Source organism: Trichomycterus rosablanca, chromosome 12, assembly GCF_030014385.1.
Source record: "Trichomycterus rosablanca isolate fTriRos1 chromosome 12, fTriRos1.hap1, whole genome shotgun sequence".
Taxonomy (NCBI): Eukaryota; Metazoa; Chordata; class Actinopteri; order Siluriformes; family Trichomycteridae; genus Trichomycterus; species Trichomycterus rosablanca.
In genome coordinates this window covers 38,115,634-38,141,609 of record NC_085999.1, presented here as the reverse complement: position 1 = coordinate 38,141,609, position 25,976 = coordinate 38,115,634, and the positions used below count along the sequence as shown (strand labels likewise).

The window sequence follows — 25,976 nt, the reverse complement described above, 5'->3', positions numbered from 1 at the left end:
CTTGTGCTCACACCACAGCTTGTGCACAGATACAGTGGCCTGTCTGGGAGAAAGTATTCACACCCCACGCACCGCACCACTTCTAAACGCATGCGCGCCCCCGACCTGCGCACGCCCGCCGACCGGCACACGGCAATCACACTCGCATTTTCTCCGGAAATGCACTCTCTAGTTAGTGTGATTGCAGAATGCAAGCACACTATTGTTATTGTTATTTTCGTTTTCAATATATTATTATTATTCTGCCCGTTTTTTGTCCGTGCTTCTTCTCCCGCAGTTTTCGAGATATCGACCCCGTTCCAGCGCCAAATCGTCCGGCCCATACGGGAATAGAGCGCTTGTATACAACTTTTTGATCGAACCAACACTGTGGGCACAGTGCCCGTTTTAAGGTGCCCGTTTTTCCCCATTGACTCCCATTCATTTTGAAATGAATTTCGAGCTATCAACGCCGTTCCAACCCTTGATCGACCGGGTCATTAATTAGCGCCCAAATCCAAAAAATCATCCGGATACGCCCATCCGTGTGGCATTTATGCCCGTTTTTGCCCGAATTTTTGGACAAAAATCTTGACACCTTTGGCTTTCCACAGAACGTCAACGTGATGACGTAGACGGCATCTTCAGGCCGTTCTGAGAATAGAAAATGGCGGCCGCCAAAAAATCTGACTTATTTTGGTCTGTAACTAAAGTATTAGTGATTTTTAAGATGAAAACGCTGCACAGAATGAAATTATAGTGCAGTTAGACTTTGCAGTGAGCGTCATATCGTTCGCGCTGCAACAGAAACAAAGATATTTATATCCGTTAGCTTCAAGGCTAACGGATGCATTGAAATCAATGGGAATTGCTAAATGCTAAAAGAGGGACCGAAGTCTGAGTGCACTATGCCTGAAATCTGTAAATGAGACACAGCCGATCATAGATTGCGCAATACCATGGCCCCTGTAGTGATAATCACATGTAAATGAATGAGTACTGATTTGTAAGCAGTACAAACGTGCAGAAATGCATTTTTTTACAGGTTTGGCTTTTCAAACACACCCAGAGTGAACTTGTGCTCACACCACAGCTTGTGCACAGATACAGTGGCCTGTCTGAGAGAAAGTATTCACACCCCACGCACCGCACCACTTCTAAACGCATGCGCACCCCCGACCTGCGCACGCTTGCCGACCGGCACACGGCAATCACACTCGCATTTTCTCCGGAAATGCACTCTCTAGTTATTAGTGTGATTGCAGAATGCAAGCACACTATTGTTATTGTTATTTTCGTTTTCAATATATTATTGCCATTCCGCCCGTTTTTTGTCTCCCTTTCTTCGTCCGCAATTTTCGAGATATCGACCCCGTTCCAGTGCCAAATCGTCCGGCCCATACGGGAATGGACTGCTTGTATACAGCTTTTGGATCGAACCAACACTGTGGGCACAGTGCCCGTTTTAAGGTGCCCGTTTTGCCCCATTGACTCCCATTCATTTTGAAAAAAATTTCGAGCTATAAATGCCGTTCCAACTCTTGATGGACCGGGTCATTAATTAGCGCCCAAATCCAAAAAATCATCTGGATACGCCCATTTGTGTGGCATTTATGCCCGTTTTTGCCCGAATTTTGAGAGAAAAATTTTTACACCTTTGGCCTTCCATAACACGTCAACGTGATGACGTAGGCAACCACCTCGGACTGTTCCGAAAAAGCAACATGGCTGCCGATTTGAAAACGAACTTATTTTGGTCTGTAACTAAAGTATTAGTGATTTTTAAAGTAAAAATGCTGCACAGAATGAAATTATAGTGCAGTTACACTTAGCAGTGAGCGTCAAATCGATCGCGTTGCAACAGAAAAAAGATATTTCTATCCGTTAGCTTCAAGGCTAACGGATGCATTGAAATCAATGGGAATTGCTAAATGCTAAAAGAGGGACCGAAGTCTGAGTGCAGTATGCCTGAAAGCTGTAAATGACACACAGCCGATCATAGATTGCGCAATACCATGGCCCCTGCAGTGATAATCACATGTAAATGAATGAGTACTGATTTGTAAGCAGTACAAACGTGCAGAAATGCATTTTTTTTACAGGTTTGGCTTTTCAAACACACCCAGAGTGAACTTGTGCTCACACCACAGCTTGTGCACAGATACAGTGGCCTGTCTGGGAGAAAGTATTCACACCCCACGCACCGCACCACTTCTAAACGCATGCGCGCCCCCGACCTGCGCACGCCCGCCGACCGGCACACGGCAATCACACTCGCATTTTCTCCGGAAATGCACTCTCTAGTTATTAGTGTGATTGCAGAATGCAAGCACACTATTGTTATTGTTATTTTCGTTTTCAATATATTATTATTATTCTGCCCGTTTTTTGTCCGTGCTTCTTCTCCCGCAGTTTTCGAGATATCGACCCCGTTCCAGCGCCAAATCGTCCGGCCCATACGGGAATAGAGCGCTTGTATACAACTTTTTGATCGAACCAACACTGTGGGCACAGTGCCCGTTTTAAGGTGCCCGTTTTTCCCCATTGACTCCCATTCATTTTGAAATGAATTTCGAGCTATCAACGCCGTTCCAACCCTTGATCGACCGGGTCATTAATTAGCGCCCAAATCCAAAAAATCATCCGGATACGCCCATCCGTGTGGCATTTATGCCCGTTTTTGCCCGAATTTTTGGACAAAAATCTTGACACCTTTGGCTTTCCACAGAACGTCAACGTGATGACGTAGACGGCATCTTCAGGCCGTTCTGAGAATAGAAAATGGCGGCCGCCAAAAAATCTGACTTATTTTGGTCTGTAACTAAAGTATTAGTGATTTTTAAGATGAAAACGCTGCACAGAATGAAATTATAGTGCAGTTAGACTTTGCAGTGAGCGTCATATCGTTCGCGCTGCAACAGAAACAAAGATATTTATATCCGTTAGCTTCAAGGCTAACGGATGCATTGAAATCAATGGGAATTGCTAAATGCTAAAAGAGGGACCGAAGTCTGAGTGCACTATGCCTGAAATCTGTAAATGACACACAGCCGATCATAGATTGCGCAATACCATGGCCCCTGCAGTGATAATCACATGTAAATGAATGAGTACTGATTTGTAAGCAGTACAAACGTGCAGAAATGCATTTTTTTACAGGTTTGGCTTTTCAAACACACCCAGAGTGAACTTGTGCTCACACCACAGCTTGTGCACAGATACAGTGGCCTGTCTGGGAGAAAGTATTCACACCCCACGCACCGCACCACTTCTAAACGCATGCGCGCCCCCGACCTGCGCACGCCCGCCGACCGGCACACGGCAATCACACTCGCATTTTCTCCGGAAATGCACTCTCTAGTTGTTATTATTATTATTCCACCCGTTTTTTGTCTCCCTTTCTTCGTCCGCAGTTTTCGAGATATCGACCCCGTTCCAGCGCCAAATCGTCCGGCCCATACGGGAATGGACTGCTTGTATACAGGTTTTCGATCCGCTCGCCCGTTCACGTGCCACGCCCGCTTTTGTAGCGTTTTTTGGTCCCATTGACTTCCATTCATTTTTAGAATGGCATGTTCCTATACCGGCCTTCGGCTCAAATCGAGAGCTAGGATTCAGATAGAGACGCCTGTGAGTCTTCACCCACCCGACACCCCACATTACAGCTCTTCTATACAGCATTTAGACACGCTCACTTCCCACTGATGTAACCCCACTAACATACAGCATGGGGATTCGAACCCACGCCCACCTGCCACGCCCGGTTTTTGTCCCCATTCACTTCCATTCATTTTTTGAAAGTTCGAGATATCAACGCCGTTCCAACTCTAAATCGTAAAGCCCACTGATGTAACCCCGTCTCAGGTACAGCATTGGGATTCGAACCCACACCCACCTGCCACGCCCGGTTTTTGTCCCCATTCACTTCCATTCATTTTTTGAAAGTTCAAGATATCGACACCGTTCCAACTCTATATCATAAAGCTCACTGATGTAACCCCGACTCAGATACAGCATGGGGATTCGAACCAACGCCCACCTGCCACGCCCGTTTTTTGGTCCCATTCACTTCCATTCATTTTTTGAAAGTTCAAGATATCGACACCGTTCCAACTCTATATCATAAAGCTCACTGATGTAACCCCGACTCAGATACAGCATGGGGATTCGAACCAACGCCCACCTGCCACGCCCGTTTTTTGGTCCCATTCACTTCCATTCATTTTTTGAAAGTTCAAGATATCGACACCGTTCCAACTCTATATCATAAAGCCCCCTGATGTAACCCCGACTCAGATACAGCATGGGGATTCGAACCCACGCCCACCTGCCACGCCCGGTTTTTGTCCCCATTCACTTCCATTCATTTTTTGAAAGTTCGAGATATCGACGCCGTTCCAACTCTATATCATAAAGCTCACTGATGTAACCCCGACTCAGATACAGCATGGGGATTCGAACCCACGCCCACCTGCCACGCCCGGTTTTTGTCCCCATTCACTTCCATTCATTTTTTGAAAGTTCGAGATATCGACGCCGTTCCAACTCTATATCGTAAAGCTCACTGATGTAACTCCGACTCAGATACAGCATGGGGATTCGAACCCACACCCACCTGCCACGCCCGGTTTTTGTCCCCATTCACTTCCATTCATTTTTTGAAAGTTCAAGATATCCACACCGTTCCAACTCTATATCGTAAAGCTCACTGATGTAACCCCGACTCAGGTATAGCATGGGGATTCGAACCCACACCCACCTGCCACGCCCGTTTTTTGTCCCCATTCACTTCCATTCATTTTTTGAAAGTTCAAGATATCGACACCGTTCCAACTCTATATCGTAAAGCTCACTGATGTAACCCCGACTCAGGTATAGCATGGGGATTCGAACCCACACCCAACTGCCACGCCCGTTTTTCGGCCCCATTCACTTCCATTCATTTTTTGAAAGTTTGAGATATCAACGCCGTTCCAACTCTATATCGTAAAGCCCCCTGATGTAACCCCGACTCAGGTACAGCATGGGGATTCGAACCCACACCCACCTGCCACGCCCGGTTTTTGTTCCCATTCACTTCCATTCATTTTTTGAAAGTTCGAGATATCAACGCCGTTCCAACTCTAAATTGTAAAGCCCCCTGATGTAACCCCGACTCAGGTACAGCATGGGGATTCGAACCCACACCCACCTGCCACGCCCGGTTTTTGGCCCTATTCACTTCCATTCATTTTTTGAAAGTTCGAGATATCAACGCCGTTCCAACTCTAAATCGTAAAGCCCACTGATGTAACCCCGACTCAGGTACAGCATGGGGATTCGAACCCACACCCACCTGCCACGCCCGGTTTTTGGTCCCATTCACTTCCATTCATTTTTTGAAAGTTCGAGATATCAACGCCGTTCCAACTCTAAATCGTAAAGCCCACTGATGTAACCCCGTCTCAGGTACAGCATTGGGATTCGAACCCACACCCACCTGCCACGCCCGGTTTTTGTCCCCATTCACTTCCATTCATTTTTTGAAAGTTCGAGATATCGACGCCGTTCCAACTCTATATCGTAAAGCCCACTGATGTAACCCCGACTCAGATACAGCATGGGAATTCGAACTCACGCCCAACTGCCACGCCCGGTTTTGTGCCTATTCACTTCCATTCATTTTTTAAAAGTTCGAGATATCAACGCCGTTCCAACTCTATATCGTAAAGCTCACTGATGTAACCCCGAGTTGGATAAAGCATTAGGATACGCTCCTGCCCGACCGGCACACGGCAATCACACTCGCATTTTCTCCGGAAATGCACATCTCTAGTTTATATTTGTATCAGTATATTGACAATACAACAGAATTAAATGTGACATTTTTTATTATGTTATTTAACTCTGGACCCATCAAATGAGCTAAACTGCTTTGCAAAACAATATTTATTTACACAAATATCTACCAAAAGTACTTGAAATAAAATGTGTTGCATTTTAATATTTCATTTAATAATTAATTAATAATTTCTTTATTTGTATTTTGTGACTTTAATCTTACCGTCGCATGTCATAGCCGTGCAGACCCAGTTGCCGCATGCGCAGACGCAGCGGTTGCAGTCCACCTGAGTCTCCGCCCCGTCCTCGTAGGTCTCGTCCTCCAGAGCACACTCTGCAACACATGGCACAGAAGTTACACCTACGCTCGACCACCAGCTTGTCGCACACCTCATTCCAAATCTACGGGTGTTATTAGGGACAGTGATAGTCTAGTGGGTGGAACTTTGGGCTGTCAACTGGAAGATTGTGGGCTCGAATCCCGGCTCTGCCATGCAGCCGCTGTTGGGCCCTGGTCTGCTCCAGGGGCGCCGTACAAGGGCTGACCCTGCACTCTGACCCCAACTTCTAAACAAGTTGAGACATATGGAAGGCTAATTGTCAGGATGGTCCGAAATAAACCAACAATTAATAAGTAGCTACTGGAACACAGTGACGGTGTCCGGAGTCAAGCATGCTTTACAACAACGTGGAGAGGTTAGAGGTTGCCATGCAGTTAAGAATTATAAATAAAAGAATTATGCTTATTAATTTATAGGGTGGCACGGTGGCTTGGTGTGTAGCACTGTCACCTTACAGCAAGAAGGTCCTGGGTTTGATCCCCAGGCGGGGCGGTCCGGGTCCTTTCTGTGCAGAGTTTGCATGTTCTCCCCGTGTCTGTGTGGGTTTCCTCCAGGAGCTCCGGTTTCCTCCCACAGTCCAGAGACGTGCAGTCAGGTTAATTGGAGACACTGAATTGCCCTATAGGTGAATGGGTGTGTGTATGTGTGTGTGTGTGTCTGCCCTGCAAAGGACTGGTCGACCCTAATTGCATAAGTGATTAAGAAAGTGAGTAAGCGAGTGCTTATTTATTGATCATGTGATCAACACCAAACCTTTAGATATTGAAGCAACCATCCTAAGATCATGGTACTGAAATGCTGGCTTGACTGTGGACAGTGTCACCCATGTTCCACCAACAGTATGTTTCCCACTGTGTTCCAATTCAGTCACAAAAAAAATACAACAAAGAAACTGAAATCCCGAGACTGTACGTGTGTGTGTGTATGCAAACTTTTGACCTGAACCTGAATGTTTGCGACTCTCTTATTCTTTACAGTGTTTTCATGATTCTGCTATTTTAAGCTTTATTTTGGCACTAAAATAAGTGAACACGACGATCTCTGGAGGTGATTAGGAAGGCTTGGTGAGTTCCTGAGCTCAGAACGTACAGAGGAACTCAAGTTCACTCCCACTGAACTCTCACCTACTTTTCTCACTGCAGGCAGGAAAAGCAAAACAGCACATGGTTCAGCGCTCAGACCATCAGAGGATCAGGATTTACTGAGTGTGTGAGTGTGTGTACATGTGCGGATCGTTTCACTTCACTTTATTTTCACGTCAGGGTCACAGTTGGTCCAGTTTTTCCTGGAATTACTGAGTGAATGCAGTACCACACCCCGGACAAAACACCAATCCATCATGAGGCCATGGTCATGCCTCCCCCAGATATATCCATAGTGTGTGAGTGTGTGTGTGTGTGTGTGTGTGTGTTCTTACTTTTCTCTGGTGGGTTGAATCCTGGACGCAGGCAGTTGAGGAACTCGTCGAAGCTCAGCTTCCAGTCAGCATTTTGATCTGAGAGCTCGATCAGGGCGTCCACACACAGGCTCCTGACACACACACACACACACACAGTAGTAAAATAACACAATACTAGATTTGCAGTGCCTTAATGCCTTAAAGCTATGTGTTCCTAATAAAGAAACCGGTTTGTTTAAATGGAATTAATAAACCTGCAGCTACAATTCTGCACCTGCTACAATCATACCACAACAACACACACACACACACACTAGCACACACACACACACACTAGCACACACACACACTACCACATTAATGTCACTGCAGGGCTGAGACTGGCCCATCACCAAAGCATCATATGGTCAAAACAAACCTAACATTAATAAGAAGCTACAGGAACACAGTGACAGTGTCCACAGTCGATCATGCTTTACATCAACATGGAACTAAAGGTTGCAATGCAGTTAAGAATTTACATAAAAGAATTGCCCTTTTTTTATATAAATATTGAGGCAAGCCAAACTAACCCCATGATATTGAAATGCTGGCTTGACTGTAGACAGTGTCACCCATGTTCCACCAGCAGTATGTTTCCCCCAAGACTCTAGAACTTTATTAGTCACCCAAGCATCATATGGTCAGTGGGGTGCTATGGGGGTCCCTTTGGATTAACGAATATGATACAGGGAAGTGTACAGTGTAAAAGATGGGCTACAGTCACTAATTGTATACCCACACAGTTCATCTGTATGGTAGGTGTATAGTCAATCCGTGAAAAAAATAAATAGATGCTTGGTGGGTGTGTACGTGCGTACAGGTAGGTGTGTTACCTGAGCAGGCGATTGTTCTCCTCCTCGGCGTACGAGTGCAGTTCCACCGCTGAATCGTTGAGCTGGATGAAGCGCAGCAGTTCAGCCGAGTCCAGCTGAGAGTCTCCGTTATCGTAGTTCTGCAAAACAACATTTACATTTTACATTTTTGGCATTTAGCAAATTATCTTATCCAGAACAATCCAGATCTTATCATAAGCGCTTCCACAGTAAATATTACCATACTAAACAACAGTCTGAGGATACAAATCTGCTGAAACCCTGTTAAAACCAAATAAATTGTTGTTTGTTTATATAAGGTGCTATAAAGGGTTAGTACATACAGGGGTTGGACAAAATAACTGAAACACCTGTCATTTTAGTGTGGGAGGTTTCATGGCTAAATTGGACCAGTCTGGTGGCCAATCTTCATTAATTGCACATTGCACCAGTAAGAGCAGAGTGTGAAGGTTCAATTAGCAGGGTAAGAGCACAGTTTTGCTCAAAATATTGCAATGCACACAACATTATGGGTGACATACCAGAGTTCAAAAGAGGACAAATTGTTGGTGCACGTCTTGCTGGCGCATCTGTGACCAAGACAGCAAGTCTTTGTGATGTATCAAGAGCCACGGTATCCAGGGTAATGTCAGCATACCACCAAGAAGGACAAACCACATCCGACAGGATTAACTGTGGACGCAAGAGGAAGCTGTCTGAAAGGGATGTTCGGGTGCTAACCCGGATTGTATCCAAAAAACATAAAACCACGGCTGCCCAAATCACAGCAGAATTAAATGTGCACCTCAACTCTCCTGTTTCCACCAGAACTGTCCGTCGGGAGCTCCACAGGGTCAATATACACGGCCGGGCTGCTATAGCCAAACCTTTGGTCACTCGTGCCAATGCCAAACGTCGGTTTCAATGGTGCAAGGAGCGCAAATCTTGGGCTGTGGACAATGTGAAACATGTATTGTTCTCTGATGAGTCCACCTTTACTGTTTTCCCCACATCCGGGAGAGTTATGGTGTGGAGAAGCCCCAAAGAAGCGTACCACCCAGACTGTTGCATGCCCAGAGTGAAGCATGGGGGTGGATCAGTGATGGTTTGGGCTGCCATATCATGGCATTCCCTTGGCCCAATACTTGTGCTAGATGGGCGTGTCACTGCCAAGGACTACCGAACCATTCTGGAGGACCATGTGCATCCAATGGCGGTGCCGTGTATCAGGATGACAATGCACCAATACACACAGCAAGACTGGTGAAAGATTGGTTTGATGAACATGAAAGTGAAGTTGAACATCTCCCATGGCCTGCACAGTCACCAGATCTAAATATTATTGAGCCACTTTGTTTTGGAGAAGCGAGTCAGGAAACGTTTTCCACCACCAGCATCACGTAGTGACCTGGCCACTATCCTGCAAGAAGAATGGCTTAAAATCCCTCTGACCACTGTGCAGGACTTGTATATGTCATTTCCAAGACGAATTGACGCTGTATTGGCCGCAAAAGGAGGCCCTACACCATACTAATAAATTATTGTGGTCTAAAACCAGGTGTTTCAGTTATTTTGTCCAACCCCTGTACATGTTAGTTCTCAGCTTAAGTGCTTAATAAAGAGGTGATGAAGGTCTTTAATTGATTTTTGAAGACACTAAGAGACTAAGATGTACGAACGGACAGGGGAAGTTTGTTCCACCACTTGGGTGCCTTGATGCTCATCTACCTTGAGTTCTGGGTGGAGGATCAAAACCAGTGGCTCTGGGTTTTATTTTTTCTCTAAGGTAGCTTAAGGCTGGTCCATTTTTGGTTTTGTGAGCGAGCATCATTGGTTTAAACTGAATGTGGGCGGCTACAGGAAGGTTGAAAATCAGACAAGCAGATTAAACCTCGTTATGAGAAAATAATAAAGTAATGTAACTGCAAACAATAAACAAAAACTGGGTTTTAAAAGAAACCTGTAACACTGTATTAGTAGGACGCAGCAGCTCGAGCTGCAGGAAGGTTCATCATCTCTACTAACCTATAAAAAAGTGCAGGTTTTTTGTCTGCACTTAAAATAAAGGCTGTGCTTTTATCTTGAAATGCTCCACCACTGTGAGTTTGTTAGCAATTTAGCCCTGACTAAGCTAATTAAGTACATTTTAATTTAATTTTAAATATAATTCTATCTTAACAAGCCTAATAAATGCAATTATGGGACAAAATCAGGTCCAGAGTTGCATAGTGCAAGATAATCTTCACCAAAAGAATAAAAGTGTTCTGACACCCCTTCTAAATGTTTTAATTCAGTTGTTTCAGCCTGAACAGCATCTAATATGTGTGATAAATCTGATAAATAAATAAAGACAGCAGTGGTATTAGCCGCTCGTTGCGTGCCTCCGCTCACCTTGAAGTACTTGAGCAGGATGTCGGTGAAGTGGGAACCTTTAGTGAACCAGCCGTCCGGTACGACCTCCGTCTGCAGCCACTCAATCACACGACTGCGCAGTTCGTTACGGTCGGCAACGTAGCAAACCACTGCAGGCACAAACATGAAACGGTCAGGACAGAAACACAAGTTTAACAGGGGGGGACCAATATTTATTATTATTATGATTATTATTATTATTATTCACCTGAAACCCACAGGCTCACAGTGAGAACATACAGAAATTTTACCCAGGACCTTCTTGCTCTGAGGTGGAAGTGCTACCCAGTAATAAACTGTACCGCCCTATTATTATTATTTATTTCAATTCATTTTTATTAATCATTTTATCCTGGTCAGGGTTGTGGTGGGTCTGGTTTCACTGGGAAACACTGGGTGCTAGGCAGGCACACCCTGAACAGGGTGCCAACCCATCGCTGGGCTTTGACTTATATTACCATAAATATACATGTTATAATAATCAGCATAATTATTCCGACTATTTTTTTAAAAACTTCCATAAAATAAATAAATAATAATAATAATAATAATAATAATAATAATGATAGCAGTTATAATACTATTACTACTGCAAATAATAATAATAAGAATAATAAGAATAAGAATAGCAGTTACATTGATGATAATAAAAACAATAAGAATATTATTATTATAATTATTATTTTTGTTAGTATTATTATTATTATTATTATTATTATTGGTTTATTATTATTATTATTATTATTATTGTTATTATTATTATTTTATTATTATTATTAATAATATCATTGTTTTATTATCATTATTATTATTATTGTTTTATTATTATCATTATTATTATTACTGTTTTATTATTATCATTATTATTATTATTATTATTTTATTAATTATTATTATTAATTATCATTGTTTTATTATCATTATTATTATTAATTTATTATTATTATAATTATTATTATTATTGTTTTATTATAATCATTATTATTGTTATTATTATTATTTTATTATTGTTATTATTATTAATAATCATTATTATTTTATTATTATTTTATTATTATTTTATTGTTATTTTAATATTGTGATTATTATTGTTGTTAGTATTATTATTGTTATTATCATTATCATTATTATTATTATTGTTATTATTTTATTATTATTATTATTATTATCACACTTACCTGGACTGGCAGCTGCTTTCTCTGTTTTTCTTTCTGCAACAGAAAAACAAAAGTCCAAGAGATAAACCCCAGTTCAAATGTACAGTCTCTTGGTAAAATGTCTTGGGTACAAGGACAAAATAGGTAAAGTCAGAACCAAAAGTTAACATACACTCATATACTCATCTCACCTTTGCAGTGTCCATCATGCGCCACTTGGACCTTGAGTCCGGTGAGACAGGCATCTCGGTGAAGCTCACAGTGGTTCCGGTACGTTTTCCCGTTGCTGCCACACACCGAGCGCTTGTGAGGTTTACATTGCTGCAGGACAGAGACACACAGGACGTCAACCCTTCCATGTAAGAAACAGTTTAGTGGAGCTGAAATGTTAAAATGTAGGTAAAGACTCATATTAGATTCACTATATGGCCAAAAGTATGTAGACATCTGATCATGAGCTTGTTTGAAGTACTATTTATAAATTAGAAGGGGTGTCTACATACTTTTGGCCATGAGTGTATATTCATGAGTGTGTCTGATGTGGGGGTGGCCGAAGCCCTGCGATGAATCGGTGAAGGGGGTTCCTGCCTGCCTTCCTTACCTCGATACACAGGCAGGTCGGCTCTCCTTTCTCTGTTACTGCACATTCTCTTCCTGCACCGCAGAACACATTAGCACACACCTTCGACTTGCTCTGAGTCTCCTGCACACACACACACACACACACACACACACACACACACAAAACATTAAAAAGATCCCAACCTACAAATCTTATATCTGCAGTCAGGATACAACAACCTAATAAATAAATGAGTAATAAATGAGTTAATAACTGTCATTAACCATAATGACCATAGCAAAGCTTAACTGCCCACAGTGAGGTCCTTCAATACATTGTGAATACAGATTATGTACTTTAGATGGCGCCACTGAGCCATCAATCCCATTTCGATCGTTCATTTTTTTTAATCATTTTTACATTTCTATCAGGGTCTGATAAGAGTTATTTTATTATTCTATTCGTTTCATTCATTGATAGGTTTTTTCCCCAGATTAAAAATACCATAATACATTTATTTTAAGGGTGGCACGGTGGCTAGAACTGTCACCTCACAGCAAGAAGGTCCTGGGTTTGATCCCCAGGCGGGGCGGTCAGGGTCCTTTCTGTGTGGAGTTTGCATGTTCTCCCCCTGTCTGTGTGGGTTTCCTCTGTTAGCTCCGGTTTCCTCCCACAGTCCAAAAACATGCAGTCAGGTTAATTTGAGACACTGAATTGCCCTATAGGTGAATGAGTGTGTGTGTATGTGTCTGCCCTGCGATGGACTGGCGCCCCGTCCAGGGTGTTACTGTGTGCCCTGCGCCCATTGAAAAGCTGGGATAGGCGCCAGCACCCTCCCACAACCCTAACTGGATACGCGGATAAGAAAATGAATGAACAAATGAATACATTTATTTCATAATTTCACCTTTTATTTTTCCAAACAGGCAATTTTATAGCCCTTTTGACATTATCACACCAGGGTGGGAGGCAGATGAGGCCAAAAATGTGTGCACATCTTTAAAGTTGAACTGAATTACAGTAGCCGTCTGTAGTGTGATGACTTATATTCATCCCCCATCTTTAAGTTTAGTATTAAAACTAATTTCTATACAGGTTTTTCTTTTGTTGAAGTGTGTTGAAGATAAATTTTTAACCCCTTCTTGTGTGTATCTCTATTTATATATATAGTGTCACCCTGACAGGAGACGAGTTCTCCTTGAAAACGAGGCCATGCCCAGTGTGGTGTGAAGCGCTTTCCCTGCTGCTCCATAACAAATGTTTCCCTTCAGGGGAGAAACCAGGACTTAAACTCACACAGCGCGGTCACGCCTTTAACCAGAGCAACGGAACTACTGGAGCAGTTCAGAAGAGACAGGGTTTAAAATACACACCAGCAAGACAATCTAAAAAGAATCATCAATCGACTGAATTCTACATTTTAAAAGCAAGACACGTGTTTTTTTTCCCCTAAATATAATAGCCGAAGCCCAGAGCTGGAGTAGGAGGTGAGGAGTAGAGGATGATAATGTAATGCAAAGAATATCAATCAAGGTATAATTAAGGTAAGACATGGATGTGTGTGGACATGCATTCATTCATAACTGCTTCATCCTCAGGACAACACACACACACACACACTTCTAGTGGCAATTTAAGGCAGCTCCTCCACCTATAGCATGTTTCTACACCTTATGCACTGTAGATGGCGCCACTGAGCCACCAATACAATTTATCTACAGACTTCTTTAAATTGTTTCAAGATCTGTTATCCGTTCTGTCCATTTCTTCTATATACATTTTATTTTCTTATTTGTTGTCATGCATTTTACATTTCTGTAATTTCATAAATTATCTATTATTTATTTTATTTTTATTCCTCACTTGTCTTTTGTTCCATTCATTTCTTTCTGTCCTGCATTCAATTCTATTCTTCTTTGTTTGTTTCTTTCTTTTCTCTCCTCTTTCTTTCCTGAACTCAATCCTTTTTCTTTTCTTTTTTTGTTTCTCTCCTGTGTTCAATCCTTTTCTTTCTTTCTTTTTTGTTTTCTTTCTTTCATTCCTGTATCCAATCCTTTTCTTTATTTCCTGCACTAAATCCTTTTTCTTTCTTTCTTTTTTCCTTCTTTCTTTTCTTTCTTTCCTGCATTCAATCCTTTTCTTTCTTTCTTTCTTTCTTTCTTTCTTTCTTTCTTTCTTTCTTTCTTTCCTGCATTCAATACTTTTCTTTCTTTCTTTCTTTCTTTCTTTCTTTCTTTCTTTTCTGCATTCAATCCTTTTCTTTCTTTTTCTTTTTTTCTTTCTTTCTTTCTTTCCTTCATTCAATCCTTTTCTTTCTTTCTTCCTTCCTTCCTTCCTTCCTTCTTTCCTGCATTCAATCATTTTCTTTTCTTTCTTTCCTGGATTCAATTATTTTCTTTTCTTTCTTTCTTTCCTTCATTTCTTTTCTTTCCTTCTTCTCTTTCTTTCTTTCCTGTTCCTTCTTTTCTTTCTTTTCTTCTTCCTTCATTCATTTCTTCCTTTTTTTTCTTTCCTGCACTCAATCTTTTATTTCTTTCTCTGCTTGTTCTTTTTCCTTCTCTCCGTTATCTTTTCCTTTCTTTTGGCTTCCACTGTGGGATTTCTATATGAACATTTTGTCCTGTATTTTCAGTTTCCAGTCCTACATTATCAGTATCTACAGTATCATGAACACAAATCCCAGACAGTCCCTTGCCTCCTCCTCCTCCTCCTTACCCCCCTCATTTCTCTGCTCTTTCTTTCCTTCTCCTGTGAGCTGGACCAGCCCCCACTGTGTACTGGACTGGTCATGTGAGAAAAATGCTCACCAATCACCGACTGCCAAGTTGAGTCTGGAGTAAAAATTTCGAATGTTGCTGCAACTTCCCCACATGCACAGACCCCTCCTGCTATCCGAGGGGTTTCCTGTGTCCCGCACCCACGGCACGACTGAGCTCAAACACTTACAGCTGTTTTTGGGAGGTGGAAGGAGAAAACACATGGATATGAGAGATGACGATCACACCAATGATCTCAGGGTCCTGAAGCAGTGCAGCATCTACACTAGATCTATGCTGCCCGAACACACAGTTAAACTGTTTTTCTCTTGTTTATTTCCTTCCTTTTGTGTGTTCATGGGTGTGTTTGGGTGTTTTCTGGACATATTCTCCCTGTGTAATGCGTGAATCATTCCATTTAAATGACCAAATCCAGAACGTTCTCGGTTATGCCAAGCGTTTCCCATTTTAGGATTATTGAGGCCACTGAGATCCTGGGAACACTTACAAACCTCAGATATGGTTTTATGATTTATTCCTTCCCACAGAGATCCACTGACAACTCTCTGGACTTCAAGGCTTGATTTTTTGTCCTGACAATGAAGGGGATATTTTGGGCTAATTTACTAACAGTGGGGTAACAGAAGGTACAAACTGAAGGCAGGTGGCATACATAATCATCTTATTAAAGACGTCCGAACATTTTCCCGTTCTGTAAAGATGACAGGACTGAGTTTCTTATGTTTCTAAAACTTAAGTGGGACCGAGAACGTGTTTTAGCTCAACCAAATCGAACCCCTGATCTGCAAGAGTTTCCATGGCAACTAAAAGCGGCGGATGCTGGACAGATTGAGAGCCGGAGAAGGAAAAAGAAAGAAGAATCGATGCGGAGCTGCCGAACTTCAACACAGAAACTGATGCAGAAAACTCCGTCTGATGTTTTAATACTAAAACAGGTTGGATTTATGGTCCAGACTGTCCAAAGATATGTACAACGTTCATGAAGCACAAAGCCATTTTAATACAATTTCAGGTTTGATGTAAAGTGGCAGACATGGCTGGAGGATGTCGGCTAAAGGCTGCAGAAGTTTATTACTAGTCGAGATACAGTCCAGCTCAAAAGCACTAAGAAACAATACCAAAAGTAGTTTAAAACCAACTTGTAGTTTGTAGGAGGTGGTCACAATGGTCAAATGACCAGCGCTTGGTGCTTTTAAATATGAAGACCAGAACGACCACAGGGGACCCCCACAGAGCAGGTATTATTTAGGTGGTGGATGATTCTCAGCACTGCAGTGACACTGACATGGTGGTGGTGTGTTAGTGTGTGTTGTGCTGGTTTTTAAACACCTCACTGTCACTGCTGGACTGAGAATAGTCCACCAACCAATTATATCTAGCCAGCAGCGCCCCGTGGGCAGCATCCTGTGATGACTGATGAAGGTCTAGAAGATGACCGACTCAAACAGCAGCAATAGATGAGCGATCGTCTCTGACTTTACAAGGTGAAACAACTAGGTAGGAGTGTCTAATAGAGTGGACAGTGAGTGGACACGGTATTTAAAATCTCCAGCAGCGCTGCTGTGTCTGATCCACTCATACCAGCACAACACACACTAACACACCACCACCATGTCAGTGTCACTGCAGTGCTGAGAATCATCCACCACCTAAATAATACCTGCTCTGTGGTGGTCCTGTGGGGGTCCTGACCATTGAAGAACAGGGTGAAAGGGGGCTAAGAAAGCATGCAGAGAAACAGATGGACTACAGTCAGTAATTGTAGAACTACAAAGTGCTTCTATATGGTAAGTGGAGCTGATAAAATAGACAGTGAGTGAAACAAGGTGGTTTTAATGTTATGGCTGATCGGTGTGTATATATATATATATACGTGTCCCCGCTCCTCAGCTTCAGAGTTTTACAAATGACCAGTTTATTACTGTTTAATGACCTGAGTGATCGAGTCGGACCGTATCATATCTCCATTTCATTTTTCTGGTGCACAGAACCGCCGATGTGTTTGATATTTTATTCAAAGAACCGCAAATCAATTCTGAAATGTACAGATGACTGATAACGGGACTGAAGAGCTGGTGTGGGGTGATTATGGGGTGCGTCAGCAGCATTAAATCATACGTAGTCATCAACGTTTAGGCTTTTGTTGGATGGTTTTAAGGGTTTACACCAAATTTGTGACTACCGGATAAATAAGACATTCTTGACCAAGTTTTACCACCCTTCCAAATCAGAAAATGTTAGGACAGTATGAAAAATGTCCTACATTTACTTTTATTTGATTGCAGACAGTTTGCATGAACCCATGAACCTCAGATATTTCACATTTCATTTGTTAGAACGCATCCATTCCTGCATTTCTGGCCTGAAACACGTTCGAAAAAAAGATGGGACAAGGGCAGTTTAGAGCTAGTAATGAGGTAAAACAACTAAATAAGGCCGAAACAGCCAACAATGCCGGTCCCGTGCCAGGATAGAAATAAGAGGGCTGCATCAGTATGTGCACATGGGCCACAGACTTGTTTGTAATAAAACAAATAAAAATATAACAGAGCTACCGGATTTATTAAAAGAAGCCTTAAACAGCAGGGTACATCTTAGAGCTTCTTTAATAAATTAATAAAATGTGTTTTATGAACGTGCTTGCGCAGCAGGTAGACTACTGCAGAGCAACATGGGTTCCGGGAAGCCACTGTGAGGAGTTTCGCATGTTCTTTTTATGGTGATTGTGTGAGTTTCCTTTGGGAATTATATCCATAATGTTATCCATAAAGTGCTCCAAGGAAGGAACAGTGATAAACCGGCGACAGGGTCATGGGTAATTATCATCATTATCACCTACGTGTCTCGATCTTTATCATCAATGCAATGTGCGCAAGATCTGAATGATAATGGCCAAAGTAATTTTAATGTGCTTATATTGTTAAACCAGGATTAGAACAATTATTTAGACAATTTATTAACTAAATAGTTTTAGGTGCACTTTATTTTTTAATCAATAAAAAATTGAGGCCCAGAAACCGGGTGGCTTGTCACGGGCGGCAGGGATGTTAGTCCAACACATATTGCGACACCCATCCCTCTTCTACCTGCCTTTCTTCGTAGCGGGTTCCATATATAGTAAGACAAAGTCGTATATGAATTCTACTCTGAAAAAACGGCAAGTTCTCCGGACCTGAAATTATCTTAAATGGACCTAAAGATGGTGGAAACGTGTATCGTATTTTGTTCCATTATTCCTTTGTTATTTGTATTTATTAATTAGATCCTTTAATATTTAGTTTTGTGGCATTTTAGCCACAGTGTTATTTTGCCCTGGACTGAATATCTGTGTGTATGGATTCTATTTTCTTCTCTTTTTGGCGCCTGGGGATCCACCTCGCCCCCTCTCTCTCTAGCCAGGCGCGACCTTCCGCATCAGAGTTTGTCTTCTGTTAGTTCTTGTTAGCTGTTCGAGTCTGTAAGTGTTGGAGAAAGCTTCCATCTATTTTAAATGTTTGACAGCCACAGGGTTTTTTACGTATCCATTACAGACGCCCAAATGTTAACCCGTCTGTAAAAGCATTCTGTGCGGGAGATCGACATCAGTGGGAGCTGGAACTGGAAATCTGTAGCTAAAAATGACTGCTAATGTCATACTGGTGCAAATACGCAAGTATGTGACAGGACGTTTTATGAAAACGGGACCAATGCAGACCACAAAAGCATCATGAATACTTTTGTTACTTAACGACAAGTTTAATTTGTCATTATGGCTGATTAAATGTAAATTAATGAGTAAAATTCCAAATCAAATCCACAACACAATACAGTGTGGAAAAGCCGAGGGGTGTGAATACTTTATGCATAATAATGAATAAATGATTGACTACACCAAATAAACCCAACCGGTCGCTTAAAGCACAGATAACCAAACTAAAGCTACTACTCGGGTTTGGAAATGCTTCAGAAAACCGTTGTCACTTAACACAGTCCACCACTGCATCGAGAAATGCACAGAGAAAGCCGTCCATCAGTTCTCCGGACCTGAGCTCATCTCAAGAGGACCAAAAGATGGTGGAAACGAGTGCTGTGTGCTGTATAGAAGTTATGTTCTCTGTGCCAGTAATGAAAAAGAACCATTGGGACTGTAATCAGCGAAAGGTGCAAAAGCCACAATCTGTCAAGGTACAGGGGTGCACCAGTAGCCACAGCATGCGTGAGTTGCATTCGTGTAAAGGTACCACTGATGTGGGGACGTATTTTGGGATTTTAGAGACAGGACGTTTGTTTAATAGTACTACTACTACGAATAATAATAATAACAATACAATCAATAATAATAATAATAATAAGCTTTATATTCAGCAATGGCATTCATGCTTAATGGAAATGTCAGGCTAAACACAGCTTGTGGAGACAGAGCCACGTTTGTATTTTGTTGACAAGCCCAATAACTGGAACACTACGAGAACACAAACATTCCCTCGCTGTCTCAGAGCCGCAGCACAGTTTATATTTAGCATGTGTACTGTCAGGCTCAACAATCAGACAAGACGTACCGGCTGAGGATAAATAAATGAGGTGGGACTGGAGGAGAGAGAGATGTGGTGAACTCGTGAAGATACTTTTTAACCAGTCAACTAAGCTGTGAATTAGGAACGTTGGAAGGTTTTCAATTTAGGTGGGCCGGTCCTTGTTGTACCTGTTCATTTTCTTAAGGAAAGACAAGTATCTTTGGCAGAGTTAAAGGTAAAAGAGAATGAGGATGGCCAACAAAAGATGGATAGATGATTTATAAAGAATTATAAACACACCATTAAGAAGCCTGAAGACCCAAAGAAACATCCAGGATGCCAGGACTTTATTGCACTTGACAATAATAATAATAATAATAATAATAATAATAATAATTTGGGCAACAAATGGGCTAAAGAAAAATTGCAAAATACTCACTTTTAAGAGTATCAATAGCAAAAACTGGTCAGACAATTAGCAAGAAGTAAACAATTTAATAAATTAACTTAGTATGGGATAGCCTGATACTCTTTTTTCTTTGATATTCTTAAAAGAAAACAGGATTCGTTGAACCAGTCAACTTTCTTACAGTGCCTCAATGTCCAGTTCTGATGCATATGTGCCCAAATGGTAGACTGGGGTTAGCATGGGCACTTTGACCGGTCTGCAACAAAGCCTTCATGTTCTGCGGCATCATTGAGTCCTGGTCTCCTAAAAACCATTGACCTCAATGGTTTGTGGTTTGCCCCTTCGTAGACCACTGTCAGCAGGTACTTACTACGATTACCTGTAAGCACCCCTTGCTCTTTCAGAGATACTTCAATCTAACTGTCTGACTATTACGATTTAGCCAATATCAAAGTCCCTCAGGTCTTTTATGCCTGATCAGATCTGCTGTTTTTAACATGTGAACTATGATGAACTACCATCAGCACAAAATGAAATAAATCTCTGACCGTGACATCACAATTGTTATGAAACAGGGTGGTTTTAATGTTTTGGCTTATCATATATACACATATTTGTGTGTGTGTGTGTGTAAAAGTAATGCATAATGATATTTTTCTGTATCACTGGTTTCTATCATTAGCACAACAAACACTCCAGTCAGAAACTAAATCATTGTAATTACCATGGTGATGCCACACTGGCACGACCTGCCTTTGATGCCCATTAGTTTGAGAGAAGGGAAGAGAAAATATCAGAGATGCAGAGATGATCAGGAAATACCATTTTATTATTTTTTAAAAACCATTTTTCACTAGTTTGACGATGTGTGTGTGTGTGTGTGTTTATATAAACACAGTAATGCAAAAGGAACATTCTGTATTGTATGGATTCACACTCAGAAAATCAAAAAGAACTTGATTTTGACCGAGTGATGAATTGAAACAAAACAGCTCATAATACTGAAGTGGAAAATCAATATAGTTCATAAATATTTAATAAATAATTAACAAACTTTGCTACTGGCAGGCCGTGCACCTATACAGACAACGATTGGATCATCTGAAGGGTACGGATCCGTACGGATTCCTCATAACTGCTGCAGTTATGACCTCTGCTGGCTGATAGATGTGTCCTGCACATGACTCTCCGTGTGCAATTCGGCTCTCCATACGAACCCGCCTCATGCAGGTGAAACAAAACGGTCGGCTAATACACATGTTGAAGGGGGCGTGTGTTAGTTATGACCCTCTTCGGTCAGGAATAGAGGTCTGCATCAGTAGAGGAAGTGAAATGCAATCAGGGGATTGGAAATGATGGGAAAAATGCATTAAATAAAGACAAATAATTAACATAAAAATGTGAGTCCCTAAGTATTAAGCCCAACTGCTATGAAGTACACAAATTAGTTCTGGTGCAACCAATCACCATAAGACGTCACATACTTAGCTAAAGTAAAAAAAGAATAAAGAATATCATGAGGACCAAAAACCTTTAAAAACAAGTCCATGGAACAACCAGCTCAGACTGAAGAAGTCGCTTGGATGAGCGACGATATTATGAGCAACTATAATCTACGATTAAATAACAAACAAGACAACGAGAATACAACCATGAGGAGGCAAATGACGATGGCATTAGTAAAAAAAAACGCAACCAAGAAGCCAAGTACAACTCTGATGCTGAAGATTCGCAGTTCAGATCAGAAACTCAACAAAACTGGGTGTCAGAAAGAAAGTCATCATGTGTAAAGAGGTTCTGGTCTAATAAGTCTTAATGTACGTTTCTGGCCTTACAGCAAGTTGCTGAGACCAAGACTTGAAGGGTTGAAGGTTCAACTTTTAAAAGGACAAAGACCCAAATCATACTTCCAAATATAAACTAGAGTTTTAAACCAATGTGCAGAACCTCATTGTGTTGGAATGTCCGAGTCAAGGTCCAGATTTGAGCAGAAACATCACCAGCAGTGCAGCGTCGAGACCTGAATAAACAGTGGGAATTAAACTCAGCTTGTTGCTGTTTGTAAATCAGTGAAGGATAATGTTACTGAATAAGCAGATGCAGATGCAGACAGCACAGCGCTAACCAAGCATGAAGTACAACTGAGAGCCGTGTGTTAGGCTGTAATTAGACACCATGTGTATATGAGGTAAGGGTATTGATGTAGATATGGCTTGATAAGTTTAGGGATGAGGACATGACCAAGCCTTAAACCACAATTACACGAGTGTTGCTGCATCCGAACAATAATGAACATCTGCAAAGATCTGACCCACCCCAGGCACAACATCTTTATACTTCATACCACGTGTGCCTATGCTTACGTGCAATACATTCTACTGCACTCGACTGTTTTTATATCATATACGACCTCCTAAGGTGCAATAACATCTCAACTGTGACTGTAACATCTCGAGCAAAACAAAAGAACTGTGATTTATACACACACATATATGCACACACACACACACACAGCCTTAAGCACAATAGCTTTTCTGTGCAATTTCCCTCCAGCATCGCTCCTGGCACCAGAAACTTTATAATTATTTTAATAGACACTTATTATTCTATTCTATATTTATTCTAATGCTAGATTTTTTAGTTTCTTTTACTTCATCTTTTACTTTCTTGTATTTGTCTGAGTAATCTCACTGTAACACACTATATCGACAAAAGTATTGGGACAACCCTTCCAATTATTAGATTCATGTGTTTTAGCCACAAACTCACTGTTGTAATGGAGCTTTTAGACTACATGCACATACACCGACCAGACATAACATTATGATAATTGACAGGTGAAGTGAATAACACTGATTATCTCTTCATCATGGCACCTGTTAGTGGGGGGGATATATTAGGCAGCAAGTGAACATTTTATCCTCAGAGTTGATGTTAGAAGCAGGAAAAATGGACGAGCGTGAGGATTTGAGCGAGTTTGACGAGGACCAGATTGTGATGGCTAGACGACTGGCTCAGAGCATCTCCAAAACTGCAGCTCTTGTGGGGTGTTCCCGGTCTGCAGTGGTCAGTATCTATCAAAAGTGGTCAAAACAGTGGTAAACCGGCGACAGGATCATGGGCGGCCAAGGCTCACTGATGCACGTGTGGTCGGATCCAACAGACGAGCTACTGTAGCTCAAACTGCTGAAGAAGTTAATGCTGGTTCTGTGTACACTATATGGCCAAAGGTATGTGGACACCTGACCGTGAGATGTTAGACATCCTATTTCAAAACCATGGGCACTGATATGCTCAGTAAAGACATTAAACAAAATTGTTGGTGTGTCTGTGGGAACCTGTGCTCATTTAGTCCAAAAATCAAGCTACCGATGGCACCTAAATAAAATGAGGAGGCCAGACTATAATTAATCTTATAGTTAATTTAAAAGGTGTTCCATCATATTAGGGTCAGAGTTCTGTTCCGACTACTGAAATTTACTCCCTTTAAACTTGTCATCTTCATGGACCTTTCATTTTGTGGACAGGAACACAATCATACTGGGAAAGGAAAGGACCTGTCCCATACTGTTGCTACTAAGTTTAAGAGATCACATGTGTCAAACTCAAGGCCTGCGGGCCAAATCCGGCCCGATACGTCATCTTATGTGGCCCGCAAGAGCTTAAAAGACGTGCGATTGTCTAAAAATACAGTGTAAAATCCTACATGAACTGCCTTGCCCACAATGCATGCCAATTTTGTGACCCGCAGAGTGAATAGATGGCAGTGATTCCACATCAGCGTTTAACTGAGGCAGTTTTCCAACAAGTGATGTTGAAAAATATTTACAAATAATCCCAAAATGTACAAGAAGAGACAACTGAAGCAGAAAGAGGAAATTTAATGAAAGATGTGAAAGTGAAAACAAGTTTGTGCTTCAAGAAGAGAAAGAGGTACGTCTGTTGTGTTATGAGGCCGTGTCTGTGGTAAAGGAGAACAATATAAATGTAGATATACATTATAAATATACAGTATAAACGTGATATTTTAACACCAAACACAGAATTTAGCCTCCAAGAACAACAACAAATTGTCCAAGACTTAAAAGGCAGACTGCAATCACAGCAGGATACGTTACAATCGGCTCTTTGAGGGCCAACATAATGCTGACGTGGCCCTCGGTGAAAATATGTAGAATCTGCTCTAATATCCACAGCTCTAACGGGTTTATTTTGAGATAATTGTGCCAGTCTGAGTAACAATCTGCTCCTCAGGCCCCCTGCTGTAAAACACCAACAGACTGAAGTTATCGAGTCCTGCAGAGACGCCATTTTGTCTCCATCTCGCCGGGACGCCCAGGCAGTGAAATTGGATCCGGCTGTAAAGTCTGGAGGTGAAGCATGACGAGTGTGTATGTGTTCTACAGAATGATGTCAGTGGAGGTAGGTAATGGAGGTTCTGAGAAGGCACAGACGTGACATCATGAAAAAATTCTTTTTGCTCCTGGGGACCAAACTCCAGGACTGACGGAGGATGTAAACGCTCCCAACAAGGGCGTCATTGTGTTTCACAAAAATGCTGCTCCAAATTCGAAACATGTGCTTCATATTGAGAGAATTATGGGAAGGGTGGAGGGGGAGAAGTAGGTGAAAGGAGGACAGAGTCACAGAATGGAATAAAAATGTATGAATTTGGGTTTTTCCCATCTAGTTCATGTTCATCCTCTGGATTCTATTTAGTCATTACATTTTGGTAAATGATTATTATACAAATAATTGTGATTTATGGTCTTTCTATCGTTTCTGTTGACGTTATTGCAGATTGTTTCTGCATTACATTAGGAATGCATTAACTTCTACAACCTGGGTCATCCTGGTCAGGATTTTGGTGGGTCAACTCTTTCTAAACAGCTCAATGGAAGAGTTGTAGGATTGGACTGTTTTACAGTAATGATCTGCCATAAGGTTCTTACTCTAGCTCAGGGGTGTCAAACTCGATTGTAACGTATCCTGCTGTGATTGCTCTCTGCCTTTTAAGTTTTGGACAATTTGTTGTTTTTCTTGGAGGCTAAATTCTGTGTTTGGTGTCAAAATGCCAAATTTATTCTGTATATTTATAACGTATATCTACATTTATATTGTCCTCCTTTACCACAGACACGGCCTCATAACACAAGAGACGTACCGGTTTCTCTTAAAGCACAAACAAGCAATCTTGGTGCTCTGATCTTCTACTCTGGTGTCATTTGTCATGAGTAAGCTTCCAGTTTATTGTATGAAAGAGGGAGTTTATATAGATGAAGATAATGTGTAAGTGAGAATGTGAGACCAAAAGAGAACTATTACACGCCGGAACAAGACGGTTCGGGGTGTTGGGGTTGTTTAACATTCAGAAGGGGAGACACAGAGGTTCTGTGGTTAACAAACGTCTTATTGTACTTGTACAGTGACAATAAAGATGAATTTACAGGTTCTGCCAAACAATCTGGCAACCACAACATGACTAACTTGCCTGTCTTATGCCTAGTTCACACTACACGACTTTTGCCCGGATTTTCGCTCGGCGACTGGTCGGCACTAGACTTGCCGGCTCGGGAGCAACTCGGCGTTCGGCAACCGAAGCGAGATTTCTAGCTTGTTAGATATCTGGATCTGATTTGCCTGACTGGCAATGAGTGCTATGTCTAAAAGCCAATGAGAACGCAAGATACGGGGTTAGGGGAAACGCAGGGGAGGAGTGTAAACAGGTGGGACAGGGGCGTAATATAGTTTATATCATAATACATCAGCACAC

General features: G+C 41.7%; 1 protein-coding gene across 3 annotated transcripts in view; it reads right to left on the bottom strand.

The window, feature by feature from the left end:
• fstl1b (follistatin-like 1b) overlaps positions 1–25,976 on the bottom strand; it is a 76,716-nt gene that overhangs the window by 38,873 nt on the left and 11,867 nt on the right. For 2 of the 3 annotated variants that reach the window (XR_010014183.1, XM_063006343.1), the window contains exons 3-9: positions 12,564–12,665; positions 12,154–12,283; positions 11,984–12,016; positions 10,785–10,915; positions 8,415–8,533; positions 7,558–7,670; positions 6,023–6,133 (exon numbers count right to left, since the gene is read on the bottom strand). Coding sequence is in view for 2 of the 3 variants with exons in the window: in XM_063006343.1 (XP_062862413.1) it covers positions 6,023–6,133; positions 7,558–7,670; positions 8,415–8,533; positions 10,785–10,915; positions 11,984–12,016; positions 12,154–12,283; positions 12,564–12,665 (739 nt within the window). In the remaining variant the exon portion in view is untranslated. The other variant, XM_063006344.1, reaches the window with a different exon arrangement.